The following is a 19051-nucleotide window of genomic DNA, read 5'->3' as shown; positions in this document are numbered from 1 at the left end:
AAAAAATGTCTAAAACCGATGTCGATAAGTACTTTGAATGTGTAGACGTCTCATTCTCAGTCATGATCTTTGGAAAGTAAAAGAACACTTACCAACATATGTCTTACTAATAACTTATTTGATTGGGTAGGGGGTTCTTGCAGGATTTGTTTTATAAAACGTCGGAGTAGATTGGACATAACCAAGTCAGAGAAGAATATATTTTTTATTGCAGCCTGTCTAAAATTATTAGGCTACTTTTGCAAAATTGTCCGTGGAATACAGTTCCAGGTGTTGTAAACAATGATTATTATAATATTTAAGTAGCATTGTGCTTTTTTGGCTACATAAGATGCTTTTTCCATAACTAAAAACTTTAAAGCAGATAAGCGGCTAAAAAATGATAGCTTTACAATAATAGAAACTCTAACATGCTCTGTGTGCACAAGAAATATTTATTTATTAAACAAAAGATTTCCTTTAAAAATTAACTATGTATAAATTTGTACAATAATATGGTATAATTTAAAAACAATGATAAAACTAATTGTTGGAGGTATACTGTTTATTTTTGTTCAATTATTACGTGCATTGTTTTTCTTTTTTACTTTCAAAAATGAATAATTCTGTTGTACATGGTTATTCTAAATTGCTTTATGACGGTACTAAAAAAAATTCAATATCTTGAATGTCTCCTTGGCTTTGTCCCACTGGTATGTTTCTGCCCAGAGAAATAGGATTTGAGACCTTTCAAAAGATAGCCGTCTGTATCTGCGACTGGGTTTCCCTAAAACGAAGAAAAAAAAACATTTTTCTCATGAAGCATTGTTTAAAGTGAAATGTTATGATATGTAAGGAGGAAATCACATCGTAAAGGAACCTAGTTAGTCCGTTTTTCGAGGTGAAAAACCTATCTTGGTATTTGGCAACTTCGAAGAAATACGTCAACCCTTCGCTGGTGATCTGGTTGTCTGTAAAAGATAACAAATAATGGTTATTTTGTCTGAACTGACGGACGGAATCGTACAGCTGAGGTTTAAGCTGCTTAGTATGTCGTTTCCTTTGTTCCAGTATTCATCGTCGTATTCCTCGACTTCTGCCATCAGAGGATGTTCGTCCAACGGCGTCGTATCGTCCGCTATTCGGATCAATTGGATGAAATAAGATATACTCTCGGTCACTTCGGTCCTTTTCTGAGACATCACCGTTTCGTTCAGATCTGAAAAATCATAAAGTGAAGAACATGGCATGATATTGACCAACATATCGACTGTATTATACGGGTTTATATTTGACTGAAGACAATTTTTGTTGGTACATATAATAATATGTATTAGTTATTACAATTATTCTTTCTAACTAAGACTTTTGGTTGAGATGAAAAAGTAGTGTCACGAGCGAGATTCGAACCCACGACCTTCGGCTCAATACGCCGCTGCTCTAACCACTTGAGCTAACATGACATCGATCATCGTCATCGAATTCACGATAGCTCAAGTGGTTAGAGCAGCGGCGTATTGAGCCGAAGGTCGTGGGTTCGAATCCAGCTCGTGATTCTAATTTTGCATTTCAACAAAAAACCTTAGATAAAAAGAATAATTAATTGGAATAATTAATATAGTCAATTATGATCACTAAGCAAATGTGGATTAATTTGTATTAGTATTGAATCCATTTTTTATACAAAGAAAGAATGTAAAAGAATGTATTTTATTTCACGGCGTTGTTTTGCAAGAGCTGCCAGTAATGTTGGTTTAGGATAATGGCAACGCCGTGAAATTAACTAAATAAGCAATTTTATATGCGTTAATATACCGATTCACCTTATTTGCTCCTTTGGTCTCATGGCTGGGTTCAAATTTAAATATGTGAAGTAAGGGATATAAACAGGGCGTGGCAATAGACGCCTCGATCGTTATTGGTTTGACTATCATCCTCTCTGTTTTGACTTATTAAACGCCTTTCGGCTTTGCTGTCTTCAGTTGTGGATCAGTTTACGCACACACACACACACGCACACACGCACGCACACACACACAACCAAAACAGCGAGGTTAGGTGAGATTAGGTGAACAAAGCACTGCTTCCATCGAAATGGGTCTATCGTACTTCTCTACAAAATGGTTATACGCTATACTATCCAGCTTTAATATTTTTATTAGCTTCCATAACCTTGATAGTAGCTCGTCAGTTATAATTACTCGATAGAAATGTTCTTTCAGTAAAAATATTTTCTTTGTCACGCATTCATAGAAGCATATAATATGTATGTATTGAGGTTCTCCTCTTCCTTCTGACAGAACCCCAGCAGTTTTATGCCTTTCCAAATATTTTTAAGTACTTTTTGAGTAGGCAATGTCCGGTTGATTAGAGAAGATAGGCAGACTGAAATGATCGGGATCGACCAGCTACAGGTTCATCACACCCAGACTACAAGAATAAATGTCACAAAGGTCATTGTTTAGAATAGCAGGTAATCGGTGAAATTTCGCATATCGTTTTTATCAATAATCGGTGCAGTTATTAACACTAATACACTATTATTATTTAGCATTACTACGTTTCATGACAACTGCTGCGACTTGCTGACTGTATGTAAGCAGGTTATGACGGACGTTAGTTGGTCGAATAGTTTAGACACGCATGGTTAGTAAAAATTAACTCACTGAAGTTGGCGAAAAACCGAAACGCGTCTGGCAGTCCAAATTTACGAGGGTAGACAGACTGTCAAGAAGAAATCTTTCATTTTGTATGTGGTTAAATTAATTGCTTCGAAAAATAGATGATCAGTGGAATTTTTCTTTTCGTGAATGCGGCAGTTATCAGCACTGCTTTTACACAATTATTATTGTTTAACATTACTACGTTCTATGACTACTGCTGCAACTCTGTGTATGTGTAAGCAGGTTATGGCAGGCACTATTTGGTCGAGTAGTTAATACATGGCTAGTAATTAACACAACACTGAAGATAGAGAAAATCCGAAACGCATCTGGTAAGCCAAGAAGTCTAGGTAGAGCAGACTGCTCAAGAAGAAATCAGGTAATCGGTGACATTTCGCATATCGTTTTTATCAATAATCGGTGCAGTTATTAACATTAATAGTACACTATTATTGTGTAGCATTAATACATTCCATGACAACTGCTGCTTCTTGCTGACTGTGTATAAGCAGGTTATGACGGACATTAGTTGGTAGAATAGTTTAGACACTTACATGGTTTTGATATGTGGTTGAGTTAATTTATTAGCAAATAGCTATTTTCCAGATTTTATGGAATTCGATGCATATGTTTCACCTCTTGAAATATTAAATAAAGAATGTCACAGGTAAGGCCATCTTTACTTGAATTTTTTTAGAATTGACGATCTTCAGAGTTAACGTATTTCATTAATTGTGAAGAGGATGTCATGTTCCTTGTTTGTCGGTTGATTGAATGTCGATTTTATGATGTGCTCTTCCATAGGATTAACGTTTTCAAAGAAATAATTAGTTGAAGTCTTTAGAGTGTCTTCACTGCATGTTGTAAAGTGCCGTCATCTTTGTTTCAAGTAGGGAAGTTGTTTGGTTTTTTAATGTAATTGCAAGATATTTGTAAGCTACACTCTGGGGAATTTTACTCTGTGTGTGTGTGTGTGTGTGTGTGCGCGTGCGCGTGCGTGCGTGCGTGTACGAGAGAGATGGAAAAAATCTACATCAAAGAGATTCTGCAAACAGAGTGTCAGTAAACCACAAATTTAACACTTACTATCTATTCCGAAGGAAGACTTTTTCTTTTTAAATGCCGTAGTCTGTGATTGTTCCATCATCTACAGTACATTCAAACTTTAATATTAGTACAATGATTAAAAAAGTGACATTAACATTTCTCACACGGTTTTTCTGACAAGTTTCAAACGGTCGGAGATCCTTTGAGCTCTGAAGACCAGCTCTTCATAGGTGAGCTGGAACGGGAGAAGTATTTCGGCTAGGGCCTTCGCACCCTTGTCGGCAATTCGATTCCCTGCTAACGACAGATACAGCAGTTTCCGATTCCACCTCAGCGCCTGCAAAAATGCCACTAGGAAGTCAAATAGACGAATTTTAATTGTTCAATTTACACGTGCGAGTTCTTCAATGCCTGTACAGTCGATGAGGTTCCCGTTGAGGTTGAGCGAGAGAAGCCTCTGGTGCTCTGGATTACTGTACATCAGGACTGATGCAAGATTCATAGCGCCTTTCTTGTCTATCCTGCACATCCGGAGTGACAAATGTTGCAACCTGGAAAAATATCCAAAGTAAAAATAGACGCTCTCTCTACTGACAGAGTTGACCAGCTTACACGAAATTCGATTTGAGAATGATATGATAGTTCTGATCGGCAATTGGGTTTTTGTCTAGGTACAAATAAGAAACCTTCGTGTCTCCGAGCAAACTCGAAAGTAAAAAGATTGACTCAGCCTTCAAGTTACAGTTTATCAATCTAGAAACAGCAAAATCATCTGGACTACTATATTTTTTAATTGTAGCATCACAAATTCTTTTATTAAACAATTTATTTTTGAAACAGTTACTTTGCTCCTAGTTAACGTTCATCATCATTAACACTCATTAACACACATTAACATGTTTCGTCAATAAAATTTTGTAAAATTTCCTCCTGTTGTCTGTTGCATTTAAACCTATTGATTCATAGTTGTCTATATCCTGGTCTGCCTAGCCTCGCGTGGAGGTAGACCAAGATGATAGGGTAACTATTAAACAAAAGGTTCATTAGTATAAATAGTTCAAGTTAATTAAAAGTATTGGACCCCTATTATATATCATGATAATTTATAGCATTAAAACACAATACACAAAGACAATATCAATTACAGTCCTTTTAAAAAGATAGTTCCTACTCACAGTAAGTTGTTTTCAATGACCCGGATTTCGAGCTAATAGCATCATCAGGTTGAAAGAGTTCTACAACCACGTCTTTTGACATGAATTGTAAAAGCCAAAAGTAAGTCAGTAAAAGTCCTCACTTTTACAATTCATGTTGAGAGACTTGGTTGTAGAACTCCTACAACCTGATGATGAACTTTAAGCTCGAAATCCGGATCGTTGAATACAACTTACTGTGAGTAGGAACTATCTTTTTAGAAGGATTGAACATCGCACTCACTCCACCATTCATCATTTCCATCAATTACAGTTTTACAACAAAAAAAGTAATAACACTACATCGATTAGACAATCTGGTTTACTTTTACTTATTTCTGAACGAAGATAGCGTTTTTATTGAAATGATAAAGAATAAGCTGCACACAACGTTTCTCCATTTTTTTTTAATTATAAAAAAATTATAAAAATATTCTAAAATAATAATAATAGGCTTAATACAAGATACGACACATATGAATACCTCGAAACCACTCAAAATTTCCGACGGGCCGCTTGAGAACTTGAAAGATGCATAAGGCGAATTCTTGTTACCGAAATCAAAATACGCCCTTGAGCTTCTCTTTCATCTTTTGTGTACCTCACGGCGAGGTATCGCCGCACAAAAACCAATATCTATTCAATACGCCGAGACCGGGATGGGGCCAGGCTCTGGAATTTTAAACAGGCCCGGGACGGGACGTCTTTTTGTCGACTTCCGGCCCCGTCTCGAATACCATTACACTCCCGATAAACGGCTAAGCGTATTATCAAAAACATAATGAGCTTTCAGGAAGCTTTGTGTTGAATTTGAATAGATATGCTTTATGAAAACATGAATAACACCGTCATTAGGCTGGACCTTCTTCAATCCTAAAATCTCCTATTGCCTACTGGCTCTAGCGATGTTATTTTTTACTACGTGAACATAACATGAACTCTTATAAAGCAGATCAAGATGTAAAGACAAAATTATAAGAAAAAATATTAAAAATTTCAACAACTTCTACAGAATGTCAAACATTTTCTACGAACAACAAATCATTGATACATTATTAGCGCTAATACGAAAAACTAACCTTATAACAATCCATATCTTAGGCTTTGATCGAGATGAAAAAGCAAGTGTCAAGAGCAGAATTCGAACTCACGACCTTCTGCCGGACTGCGAGAAATGACTCAACTCTGTACGTGAGTTATGTAAGTACATGTGCAAATTTGAGATTATATAAATTAGCAATCAGCTTTTTAAGTTAAGTTAGCTTAAGTTTTCTATAAGATTGAGAACCATGAGCATTTTTTACCATGAATCCAACAATAGGCATTGTTCACTAATTTCGTGGTCCGCTTGACCAATTAATACATTACAATTAATTAAGGTTTTTAGTTGAGATGAAAAAAAGTTAATGGCACGAGCGGGATTCGAACCCACGATCTTCGGGTAGATACGCCGCTGCTCTACCACGTGAGCTATCGTGACCTCGATCCACTCGGACATCATCTTCCTATCTCAGCCCCACCTATGAGTTTTCCCTCCTTTTTGCCATTTTTCAAATAGGTGGGGTTGAGATAGGAAGCTGATGTCCGTAACGTAAAAAGTTGTGTCATGAGTGGGATTCGAACCCATGACCTTCGTGACCGCTTCGTCACGATAGCTGAACTGGTTAGAGCAGAGGCGTATTGAACCGAAGTTCGTGGGTCCGAATCCCACTCATGACACAACTTTTTCATCTCAACAAGCCCTTCCATAAAAATAATAACTATGCTTAATATTGCATAGTTAGATGATCAAAAATGGTTACTTTTTTATTATATTTATTTGATATTTACAGCTACAAATATTGTATTAAGTAAATACGTTCATATATGTTGAATTTGTCATTTGAGTCTCTTGTAGGAGCAGTTGCCCTGTGGCAACACTCCTTCGCTTCGAAATCTTTTCAATCTTCATTCAATGAGAAGACCACTTTCCCTTCAATCGTCTTGGAGGATTTTCAAGTCGGGTTGGAAGTGATAAATGTCGTAGTAACAGATTATTGTGTGTTCAGTGATTGATGAAATTTTTTATAACGGGTTTTGAGGACTTTATGTACAAACGGGAAGTGTAAGTCGTTATGAATAGTGTAATTTGAAACACAAAAAGGAGCAAAAATGATTGCAAATATGAAAAAGTTGATAATTTCATTTACATAAAATTCTAGTTTGTAAATTATATATAACTTATTAAATTATAACTATAGGAAAATACGATTTGTCTTGCCTTAGAACTTTCAAGGAATCAAACGCCGCACAGAGTGAGCAGACGGCTTTCGTTATCTGCGAAGATATAAGTATACCTGAAAATGATTCCTTGACATATTGAACTTTTGAATGTACGCTTATAACTTGCCTCTCACGTCCACACCTCTCGGCTGATCTACTTCGCCTTGAGGAGAGATTTTTACCACGACTTTGTACTTCTCTTCGTTCTTAGTCTGCGGAGATAACCAACATGACTAACATGTAAATAACTTGGGGATTAATAGGTAGTGATAATTAACTGCTGGTCTTTCATCTCTTGTTCGATGTATGCGTCCTTTTCTTGCATGGTCATATCCAGGGACAAGAAGGCAACCATGTGGCCGTACTCCATCGTGGGCGCCTCGTCGAGGAGCTCCTCGTCGCAGATCTGCACCCATTTTTCTTTAATGAAATCATCCTTGATGAAGGCTGAAAAACGAATACGCGAATCAATGATTTCGAATCCTTTTTTATCCGTGTGTCCTACTTTGAGACATCGTATCGAGATGTTCGAGATGTTTCAAAACTAAAATAAAAGTCACTGATCTATTCAAAACTATATGACAGCTGATAGTTGTAAAAAAATTTCAGAGCTTTTCCTCCTTTTCTCCCATTTGCAATAAGTCATCATTTTCTCAAAAAAAGGATGTTTTTACAAATTATATTACCTTTAATGTTAATTCAATCAGGCACAATTTTTTTAGATCTATTTGTTTTTTAAATAATAATAAATGCAGGTTTACTTTGTTACAATCTATAGCAAAAATGGTTCCTACTTCCTTTTCTGTAGTTTATTTATCATTTTCCGATTTTGAACTCCTGAGACCAATGTCCTGTCTTAACACAAACGGCTTCTTCCTATTCACCATTATTTTCGACAATTTTTTAAGGGGCCAGAAATTTTTGTTAAACTTGCATACCTTGGTTATGTCATCCTTTGGAATCACGATCATGGGATATTCTGCCATCAGGATGGTTTTGTATGATACTTATCTGCTTGTGCTGAACTCTTTGCAGTCTTAGGTTTAGAATCTTTTAAGAGGTTAGAAACTTAGTATTTGTTTTAAGGCCCACATATTTTCTCTGTACCTTCTTCCGTTGTATATCCACCAGAGTACGAACCGTACCTTCCGTGACGGCTTTTTCCCTCAATCTAGTCTTTTTTGTAAGTAGAAATTATGCACATATCGTCCCACAAATAATTTTTTTCATAATCCAACAAGCATTTTGTCTTGTTGTATAAGAAAAACAAAATATCGACTAGTATCTAAAACTGATCAAGTCTGGTAAAAGAACAGTTAACCAAATTCCAAAATCTTAATTGTCATTGAGAATCACAAGAAAAAATTGGTTTAAAATGGTTTTTGAAGCCCCAGTTGTAACCACATTCGCGAATGACAGCAGTAGAACCAAATCAGCATTATTGACTGCTGTGATGATCAGAGTATCAGAATGAACTACCTATGCACCTGCCAAATCTTATCATTCGACCCTTTGTTCTTTATTTTGATTTCTTTATTTTTATTTTATGGTTCTCAACAGCAAAGGTCATATTAACCCCGCTAATATGTCGGGTCTGAGTACAGGTCCGCTGGATTCGAACCCAGGACCTTTACCTTACAGTGATGAGCGCCAAGTCAACGCCTAAACCGTTGGGGCCAACGCCCCCTATAAATACATATTAAAGATACGTGAGTAATTTTTTCCCGGTCATAAAATTGATTCTATGGCAAACACAGCAACTAGCCAACGCTGAGGAATTAAGGCACAAGGAGGTCTTGAGGTCATCGTTGTTTAAGGCTCAGAATGGGAAAGTATCGATAAGGCTTTGGCAGTAGTATTATTATTGGAAGCCGGTTTGGATCAGTACATTGATATAAGTAATGTTGACGTCGATGTGGATAATGAGGTTAGTGACATAATAAAGAGCTTTGACAATTTGACTTGGGATTGGAAAGGTTGGATGCGCTTGATATTGATGACTTGGTAGAACAATCAAAAGAGGTTGTAATGTCTCTTAAAGTAGAGGGCTGAACAGATTTCGGTCCTAAAGGTCTTTGTAGTTCTTAAACTTAACTTGCTATACCTTAAGTCTTGTGTGATGGTTTCATGTCAGTCTGTTATCAAGGAATAGACTAGGTATTTTCAGTAGAAGACCTTCGCTTCTTGTTGTTGATGTGCAGTATAGGGCAAGACTGTTCACATTCAGTATTGACCACTTTTTGCACTAATCTCAACGTGATCTTGGATGTTGGAGGATGCTAGGGGACGATTCGGGTAAAATACAATATAGTGGTGTATCCGCATTGGTGGTAATGATGGTGTTGAGATGTATAGGAAAGACAGCAGTACAAATGATACCTACATATGATAACACCAAAAATATTTCCTTGAGGGACGCCGGTTTGATTGATCTATCTGAGTTGGTGCACCTCACTCTGAAGCAATAATCAGTTAAACAGTATTCCAGGATAAAGAATGGGTAGGAAGAGTTTTATAGACAGACGTTGTCTGAGGTGCCAGAACCTTTCAAAATCCTGGACCAAATCCGTACTCCAGACTCTAGAGGGTAGAAAATATTGTTAACAACTTTGAATCCTTGCTGGGTGGTGGAATAATAGAGGCAGAAGCCTCATTTGGCATAAGGTGAATCTAGGATGGTATGAAGGGTATTTTACGTTTTATGTGGATATATGTGATCAATTCAATTCATTCATCTTACTACTTGATTGATGTTTAAAATGTACAGATAAAGTAAAATAGTAATTCCAATTATAAATTGAGCTTATGTCCTACTTCCTGTTGGGCATCACGGAAGAACGACCAAACCACTTTGCAATATTCTTTGCACATTATTTTCAATTAAAATGTGGTTCGACGGGATTCGAACCCTGAATCGATTGCGTGACAAATACAAGTCGGTCACCCTAATTACTAGGCTACCGCGGTCCACATTTCATATGATTAACAACAAAAAATAAAACATTAAAGCTAAGATATTTTTTCCTTTTTGGTTGGCAGTTTAACGTAGTGGCTCCTAAAATAATATATTGCCGTAAATAAAAATGTCTTCTCCCGGGTGGTTCTCTAGTGACGTTTAAACGTGATGTATACTTTCAGCTAGATATTTCAAATTTTAGTTTTTTTAATCCTTACCTTGTCCAGATTCCACCAATATTTATCTGCTAGTGGCCCAAAGAGGCTCATAAAGCGTGGTTAACGAGGAGAAATTGCGGGAGCGTAAATATGAGCCATCCCCATGAAAGACGTTGACTAACTGGCGTAATGGGACTCTTGAGCTATTTCGGTCCCCACTTTTAATCTTGTTCGATTGGAATCGTGTGTCTTCCTGGCTGAATTTATGAGCCAGTGGCAATAGCCTGTTTTAATTAAGCCAAGTGCTCCGGGAGTAAACAAGCGGAAATTTTGTAAAAAGGGGTTCCTGCTTTTCGAATTTGATGTTGTCCATTTGCTGATACTTTCTAAGTGGACTTTTACAAGAGAGAAATGATTGAAATCAACACATAGCCGTTATGGGGTTATACTAAAAATCAAGAGCACGTTCTGTAACTGTTACTCACATGTTTTCACGGTTGAAATGAGGGTTCCTGTTGGTCTGCACATGACAAAGGAGATCAAACATTTCTACACTCAATTTCTTTGTCTGTTAGCAACGCTCTTGAACTGATCCAATTTAATGGACCCAGATATACACATAAACAATCACTATTTCTTATACCAAACTGTAAACTGTACGTAATAAATAAAAGGCAAAAATCCCTACCCTGGTCGGAAGAGAATAAAGTACTAAAAATTCAATGAGAAAAGATTCAAGAAAAGAAAAATAAGGAGAGAAAGTGATAGAGAGAGAGAACTAAAAAGAAATCAATTAACAAATACAAATGTAATATTAATTATCCATTCGGGGCAGTTCATTAATTTCTCATGAACTGCAAGTCATGTCGGTTTAGAATTTTAAGTAAGCAGTTTATTAAAAAACCTTTACCCGTAAATTTTAGATTTTCAAAACATCCATAAGTATATTTTGGTACTAATCTTATTAATTCTAATTTTTAGTACTGCTGCTTCTACTATTATCACTGAATTTTCTAGTACGATATTTATGGTTCTACTTCTGCTACAGTTACTTTTAGTATTCTTACGGCTGTCTATACTAATGCTACTTCTCTATATACTTTGTCTACTTTTACTAATTTTACTACTACTGTTAATTCGTATACTAGCTATCACGTTAACCCATAAAAGCTTGGTAGAAGGCAAAGGAACTTGTTATTATTGTTAAGTTTTTGAAGATATTAAAAGGTATCATCTAAGAGGGAGAAAAAGAGAGTGGGGGAGAGAGAAAGATAAATAGAGAAGAGAGAGAGAGAGAGAGAGAGAGAGACAGAGAGAGAGAGAGAGAGAGAGAGAGAAAGAGAAAAAGAGAGAGTATGTGAGAGAATATGAGAAACACCATCGTGAATAGGAAAAGAAAGATGAAGCAATGAAAGGAAGTAGAAACATGAGACAAATAGAATGAATGAATAAAATATCTTTTATTTACAAAATTACACTAAGTTAGGTCGCGAACGACTTCTTACAATAAAAAAAAAAAGTTAAACATACGATCAGCATCATCACGTGCTGCTATATATTTAATAATTTCATCTTATGTATCATTAGTAAAATGTAAGAAATACAATTTTTTCTTTATTGGAGTAAGCTGCTTAAAACCATAATTCAATAAGACTTTATTTACCCACACGATTCGCTTTTGTGAGAGGTATAACCGAAACGAAGGAAATCAGCATTGTTCCTCGCCCTGTTTATACCCTGACGTCGCGCTTTTGTACTAATTTCCCCTTTTATGTACTGAATTTAACAAATTACTATGTAACTATATTATTGGCCAACCAATCCACCAATTCTATAGTATCTACCATAGTAAACACGATACAAATATTATTATATCATATCTATTTACTATCTGCTTTAATATTTACATTTCATATGTCCAATAGTAAGTATCCATTAGTTAGGAAACGAATTTTTTAATAGATTGGCATCTTGTACGTATATATATATNTATATATATATACAGTAAACAAGAACTCTTAAAACTTTATTATAAATTAAGACTTTCATGCTGAAAAATCAACAAATCAATCTGGTTCAATTCCTACTGTTTGAAACTAAACTTAACCCCAAAATTCCTTCTTGCTAAATTAAATATTAAGAACTGTTCAACCGTCTTACAACGCAAATATCATAAAATCATGTTAAATAATGAATTACATAAATTGTACAGATACAAAACGTTTTTATCAATATCTCGTACACGTTATGCTTGCCTCATTATTGTCTCCAGTAGAATTGGATAAAATCGATTGTGACACGTGATCAAAAGATAAATTTATCGAATATAAAAAACAAAGTGTATCGGTTAAAAAAATTAAAAACATGAAGTACGGTACACTTAAAAATAGTCATAAAGACCAAACAACTTCAATTAAATTTTACCCAAAGATTATTAACTTAAGAAACATGGTACTAAAGCAAGAAAAAACAATTTAATTAAAGGCTTAAAACCTGTCCCAAAAATAGAATTATTAATTGAGTAGCAACTATCTTTTTAAAAAGTTTGAACAACACACTCCCTCGACCATTTATCATTTCAAATATTTAAATAGCTGTAGGCATTTTTAAAGGCGTCCTGAAACGTTTAGTAATTATTTTTTCTTGAATTAATACACATATTAATAACAAATTTAATGATTTTTTGTCATAAAGACACAAACACCATCTAGGATTATCTATCTTGTGTGAGAAATATGTCACTTATATTTTTAAAAAATCAGTTTTTGTTTTCTACTAATGTTGTTACGTTGAATATTATTAAACGATTTTATTCAGTCAGATTTACCTTGTTTAAAAAACAATTTTATTTTATTTTGTTATATTATAGATTAATTTAGCAATTAATTTAACGACATTGGATTCCATGACGTCATGTTCACTTTTATTAAAGATGAAATTTTATGCTTTTTTATTTATTTTGTATTTTTAATCATTTAGAATAAACTTGATTTTGCAGAACAATTTTTCTCAAGTCAAAACTTACTAGAAGAAATACAATGTTTCATCTTTGTCCGATAAAATGAATCCATGCCCTCTGGAGATTATAAAGAAACCTATAATTTTCAAGGTCTACCGATAACTGCCTTTCTCTCGTTCTTTCAGCAATAAATACAAAACCGCTTTCATGGACAAAAACGAAGTACTTTGTTTCAGCTTGTTATTTTATTGTTTTCAGCTTTATCATATTCACTGCATACTTTCAAGGTGATCATTACAACGGGTTATGAAATAATCTTGGTGTTTCATTATTTTTTTATTAACGGGATCTAAATATCTGTTGTGGCCTTTTTTTAAAGCTTTGTTAAGGTGTTTTTTGTGTGATAAACAACCATCTGCCGCTTGCCACCTGTCAGCAGTGTTTCTGGGTGGGACTCCTAGGTTCCCCAGGTACTTAGATTGTAAATTAATATTTAATAGACAATGGATAATATTAGCTCATCTAGCGTTTAAATATTATTTTCTATAAATCTGTATAAAGAAGTATAATTTTAGATAAACGGTGTAAACTTCAGTGCATTTATAAAAATGAAAAATATACATGTTTTAACGAAATTTCAAATGGCATACCATTTACGATATAATGAACAACATGGCAAAACATATCAAAATTCATGCTTTTATATTTTTAAAATTTATCATTTATTGAAATTTTGACATCAACCGAAATGAATTATCACATTAAATTTTTCAAATTTCTCAAAATTTTAAATAATCGAAAGTAATATAATTTTCTTCATTTTTACTTGAGAAATTTTAGAGCCCTTAATCAAAGTTCGCACCTTTTTCACGAAGAGATTCAATGAGAAGGATATTCCAGATTTTAATAGAGAATGTTATCTTTTTATTTTCTTAAAGCCATCTGCCATGGACCACCGTTTCAAACCTTTTTATTGACCCTGGAGTACCTGAGCCAGGTTGTTTCTTTCCGTTTCGGCTCAGAAGGAAATCGATAGAAAAATCCTTAACTTGTCAGTCATAGGATTCGACCAAATAAAAAAGAGAAACAGACAGAGAGTGATGAAAGAGGATGGATGGACACACATATTATATTATATATATATTATATATATATATATATATATATATGTAGGGTATAAACTTCTATAGTCCACCCATTTAATTCGTAGTATACAAAAAGCATACTCCCCTCACGCGTCTTCCGACGGGCATAACTCAGAAATGGTCGATCCTATTAAAAATTTTCTTTCATTAAAGGTGGCATAAAATAAGCACTAGAATCGAACTGGACAATAAATTATGGGATTGTTGTTTAAAATAACAAACTTAGAGTCTTTTTCAAGTTAGATGAGTAAGTTAGGTTATATCTTATCACCACGCAATTAATTTGGTGGAGAAAGAGAGAGAGAGAGAGAGAGAGAGAGAGAGAGAGAGAGAGAGAGAGAAAGAGAGAGAGAGAGCGATAGGAAGATAAGGTGAAATAGGAGAAAAATCAAGGAGGGTAAGAGAGATTAGAATATGAAAGAAAAGAGAGAGAGAGTGGCAGACAGTGTGAGAAAGAAGAAAAAGAATGGAGAGTAAGAGAGGGTAGAATGATGTAAGGTAAGATGAGTTGAAAAATATATATAGAACTGAATAATAAAACAGATGACAATAGATATAGAGTTAGATAGGTAAGAATGTAGGTTGGTAGAGAGAGAGGGAGGGAGGGAGAGAGAAAGACAGAGAGTGAAAGAGTGAATGAGAGAGAGAGAGAGAGAGAAAGTGAGATAAGGGCAGAGAGAGAGAGTGTGATAAAGATTGCAACTTAATATAATGTTTACCATAAAAAAATAAATAATTATCATCATTATTAATATCATCATATCATATATCATTATCATTATTATTGTGTAGAGATTAGTGACCGTTAATCGATAGTTATTCTAATATCGTGAGATGCGGTAGGGTGTGATGTAGGCACTCTCAACACGACACGCAAGGATGGCACAATTACACAGAAGACAAACACTTTGAGCCCTGAAGATGATCTCAATAAAAGATCGAAACGTTGGCACGATAAAGAAAATGTTTTTCTGAAACCTACATCACACCCGACCGCATCTCACGATATTAGAATAACTATTATTATTATTACATGTTCGAGTTATTAAATAAACAAATTAACGTTCTTATTCTTAAAGTTGAAACCATAACTGCCTTCACAATCTAAATTTTGTTTTGTCGTTATACTTACAATTTTAGTCTACCATCCCATCCATTTTTTACCTCGTGTTTTGAAATTCACTCATTATGATAATATGTTTGCATAATAACAACTACATAGTCATACAATAAACGTCTGCCAAGTGGGTGGGCAGTATAGATCACTCACATTTTGTGCATGCGCATGCATGTTTGGAATAAAATTCATGGAGGATCTTGTAGAAAGCAACCCGCATGATCCCTGAAAATTTCATAAGAATCGGACGAATAGTGTCGTAGTTGTAGCTGTGTACGCGATTGTAGTTTGAGTATGCGCAGGCGATACCGTTCATACGATTGGGATTCAATTCATAGAGGACTATCTAGAAACCAACCCCCACAATCTCTGAAAATTTCATAATAGTCATACGGAACAAAATTTCAGAAAGGCCTGAACGCAAAATGCAAGCGGAGATTTTGATTCTGGAGGACAACAATTTTTTCTATTTCCCGCTTGAACACAAGGCTTCCTTACTTTCGGTAGTTCGGAAGCAAAAATTACCTTTTTGCATAAGAAAAGCGTTAGTCACGGCCGAGATTTTGCCAGGTATATTTAAGAGGTGAGATAACCAGACCTATTTTATCTTATCGGTTATTTGTTTACAGATGTTTCTCCCCCTTCGATTTCATCGTTCTTCGACGTCCAGCATTTCCTTCGTGAATATGGAAAAGCATGTTCAAACAATTTTCTAAATTTTTTGAGTTTCTTCCTTTTCTGAAACTATTGGGTTGTCCGGAAAATAATGCAGGATTTTAAGTTTTCATTAAAAAAAATCTATATAAAATATTCTGTTTACGTTTACAGGATTACTCATTTGTATGAATGTCAACACTTATTAATCCTCTTCCAAATGATATTGTTTGTTTACCTCTGTAGCATTCCGCTACTTGGAAATAATTCAGTCATCCTTATAATGTCAAAGCGAGAATTTCGTACGATTTTCTTTTACGAGTTTAAACTCGGCCGAAGCGGAGCCCAAACGGCTAGAAACATTAACCAAGTCTGGGGCGAGGGTTGTGTTAATGAGTGCACTGTGCAAAGGTGGTTTAAAAAATTTCGGGAGGGAGTTTTCAGCCTTGAAGATGAAGAAGGTCGTGGAAGGCCTTCCTCTCTTAATGATGATGTTCTGCGATCAGTGGTGGAAGAAAACCCCAAAACAACTGTTCGAGAACTTGCAGAGCAACTCAAAGTCAGTAAAACGACCGTCGCTGACCACCTCAAGGCGATTGGAAAAGTGAAAAAACTCGAAAATTGGGTTCCACACTCATTAAACGATCGCCAAAAAAATCAGCGCTTTGATGTTTGTGCATCACTTCTTTGTCGAAACAAAAATGACCCATTTCTGGCCAGAATTGTTACATGTGACGAAAAGTGGATTCTGGACAGTGGCTCGACAAAGGAGAAGCTCCAATACATTTTCCAAAGCCCCCAACTCATCAAAAAAAGGTAATGGTTACGGTATGGTGGGCTTCATTTGGTTTAATACACTACAGCTTCTTAAATCCTGGCGAAACCATCAATGCTGAATCATACTGTAACCAAATTAATACCATGCATCAGAAATTGGCAGTAATGAAGCCCTCTTTGGTCAATCGGAAAGGGCCCATTTTGTTGCATGACAACGCTCGACCACATGTGTCACGTGTAACGTCACAAAAATTATTGGAGCTTGGCTATGAAACTTTGCCTCACCCACCCTACTCTCCGGACCTCTCGCCTACTGACTACCATTTTTTTAGACACCTGGACCACTACTTACAACACATAATATTCAAAAATCAAACGGAACTGGAAAATGCATTTATTGACTTTATCAATTCTAAAAATTCTGAATTCTACTCAGACGGAATTAATAAGTTACCAACACGTTGGGAGAAATGTATTGAGAGTATGGGAAATTATTTTGATTAAAGAACATTGCTTTAAAGTAACTAGTTTCTTTTTTTTTGTTTAATACCAAAATCCTGCATTATTTTCCGGACAACCCAATATTTGTAATCACGGACACTTCCGGTAATGAGTCTGTTCCACTCTTCCAAAGCTTTTGAGATTATTGTCAAATTTCTTCTAGAGGTCTGCGGGGCGATGAACGTTTTCGTTCATTCTGTGGTCCTTGTTGTGTTGGACTGACTCAGTAATCAGTTTATGCGTTATTTTCAGGAAAAATAGACTGATTGACTTGAGATGAACACAAATAATAGTTCAATCAATTGTCACAATATCATTTGTCCAATTTTTCTTTTTATAACAACAAAAAATATGGAGTAGTTACGTGAGAATGAGCCAAATTTTTCACTCTGTTGTACGCTGTTTTCAATTTTGCCGAAACACAACAACTTTTAGAAAATATCTGATATTCATGCAATATTTCTTCTTTTCTTCTTTTCTTCTTATAGCATTCTGTCTACTAAATTAAACGCACATACTCGCGTAGGCGCACACGGACACACCCGTACACATAATAACGAGAGAATAAAAAATGTGACTAGACGGAGAATATCTACATATGCCCTGTTTATTTCTGTAGGTTTTAACAAATATATGAACTAACTTTTTCAAAATTATGAAACTTCCCTCCGAAGTGTGTTGTGACTCATCAGGGTTCTGACATTTCGCCGATGGCTCTCAAGCATTGGGGACGCTGTTCAGAGTAAGAACGAGTGCTTGAGAGTTGAAAGACCTCGGCGCTTAACCAAGGGCTTAACAAACAATAATTGACGGTTACCATTCATCCTAATTGTAACACACTCCCACTGCATTGTCCCGAACTAACGGAGCATAAGAAGTCGTTATTTATTGACCCGCGGGCTAAAAGGGCGAACCGACTGTTCTACCTGATCTCCCGATGGTACATGTTCTATGATCTTTCTATGAACCAATGAAATCAAACGCTCCCCTCGGCAGATCTAATTGTTAAACACTCCCCGTCCGACCCCTCCCTTTTGCCTTTTATAATTCAAATAACGGAAGGCGACAAGGGCTACATCGTCAATGGAATATATAACGCTGAGGCATAGAGCTTTTTTTTTATTCCTGCTCTTGCTGACTGGCCCACGAGGCGGACGTTTTAGTGCCTCAGATGGTTCACACACATTAATTCTCCCTCTCGGCATGAGACCAAATCTTTTTCTATCCTCAGGACTGTTAAAAAAAAAAAAAAAATCGGAAGCTAACGAAAGTCACTGAATTCAGCATAAAAAATAAAAATAAAAGGGCTTGGATAAACGTCTCATCACGCAATATAATCACGCACTTCGTTTAGATTACGGACTATATTGAATACCAATGAGTTATTGTTTTTGATAGGGCAACAAACTGTTGTTTATTTGATTCCATTGAAATTGATTCTAAAATACAAAATTGAATAAGACACTTCGCTGTACAACTTTCAAGTTGTAAAAACTATAAAAATAAATATACCTATATCAGTTAAGACAAAAATCAATCTACAAAAAACATGATTTACAGTTACTTGGTGATTTGTGTGTGGTTATCAGCTTTAACTAATCCTTTTCAATTCATATATATGCAGAAAAATCTATTGGCAA

The 19051-nt window shown here is 35.4% G+C and overlaps 2 protein-coding genes across 3 annotated transcripts in view; one reads left to right on the top strand and one right to left on the bottom strand.

Moving 5' to 3' along the window:
* Window positions 1–527: 527 nt before the first annotated feature.
* On the bottom strand, window positions 528–7741 carry LOC106661246 (leucine-rich repeat-containing protein 71-like). Of its 2 annotated transcripts, none has more exons than XM_014384525.2 (11): window positions 7650–7741; window positions 7422–7591; window positions 7272–7356; window positions 7143–7218; window positions 4302–4442; window positions 4081–4240; window positions 3856–4026; window positions 3729–3789; window positions 1007–1198; window positions 847–950; window positions 528–766 (listed from the first exon to the last, which is right to left on the bottom strand). In XM_014384525.2, exons 1-11 carry the CDS (start codon window positions 7657–7659, stop codon window positions 656–658), a joined length of 1281 nt encoding a protein of 426 aa, XP_014240011.1. In that variant the 5' UTR covers window positions 7660–7741; the 3' UTR covers window positions 528–655. The 2 variants fall into 2 exon arrangements, with proteins under 2 accessions (XP_014240011.1, XP_014240012.1); XM_014384526.2 differs by having other exon boundaries at window positions 637–766; window positions 860–950.
* Window positions 7742–13426: 5685 nt separating this feature from the next.
* LOC106661075 (LHFPL tetraspan subfamily member 2a protein) overlaps window positions 13427–19051 on the top strand; it is an 18025-nt gene continuing 12400 nt past the window's right edge. The window contains exons 1-2 of the mRNA XM_024229345.1: window positions 13427–13504; window positions 13597–13687. The gene's annotated coding sequence lies outside the window, so the exon portion shown is untranslated. The remainder of the gene's footprint in view (window positions 13505–13596; window positions 13688–19051) is intronic.

Source organism: Cimex lectularius, unplaced genomic scaffold (genome assembly GCF_000648675.2).
Source record: "Cimex lectularius strain Harlan isolate CLEC.00 unplaced genomic scaffold, Clec_2.1 scaffold342, whole genome shotgun sequence".
NCBI lineage: Eukaryota > Metazoa > Arthropoda > Insecta > Hemiptera > Cimicidae > Cimex > Cimex lectularius.
Note: the sequence above shows the minus strand (reverse complement) of the source record. Positions and strands in the feature narration are given on the sequence as shown.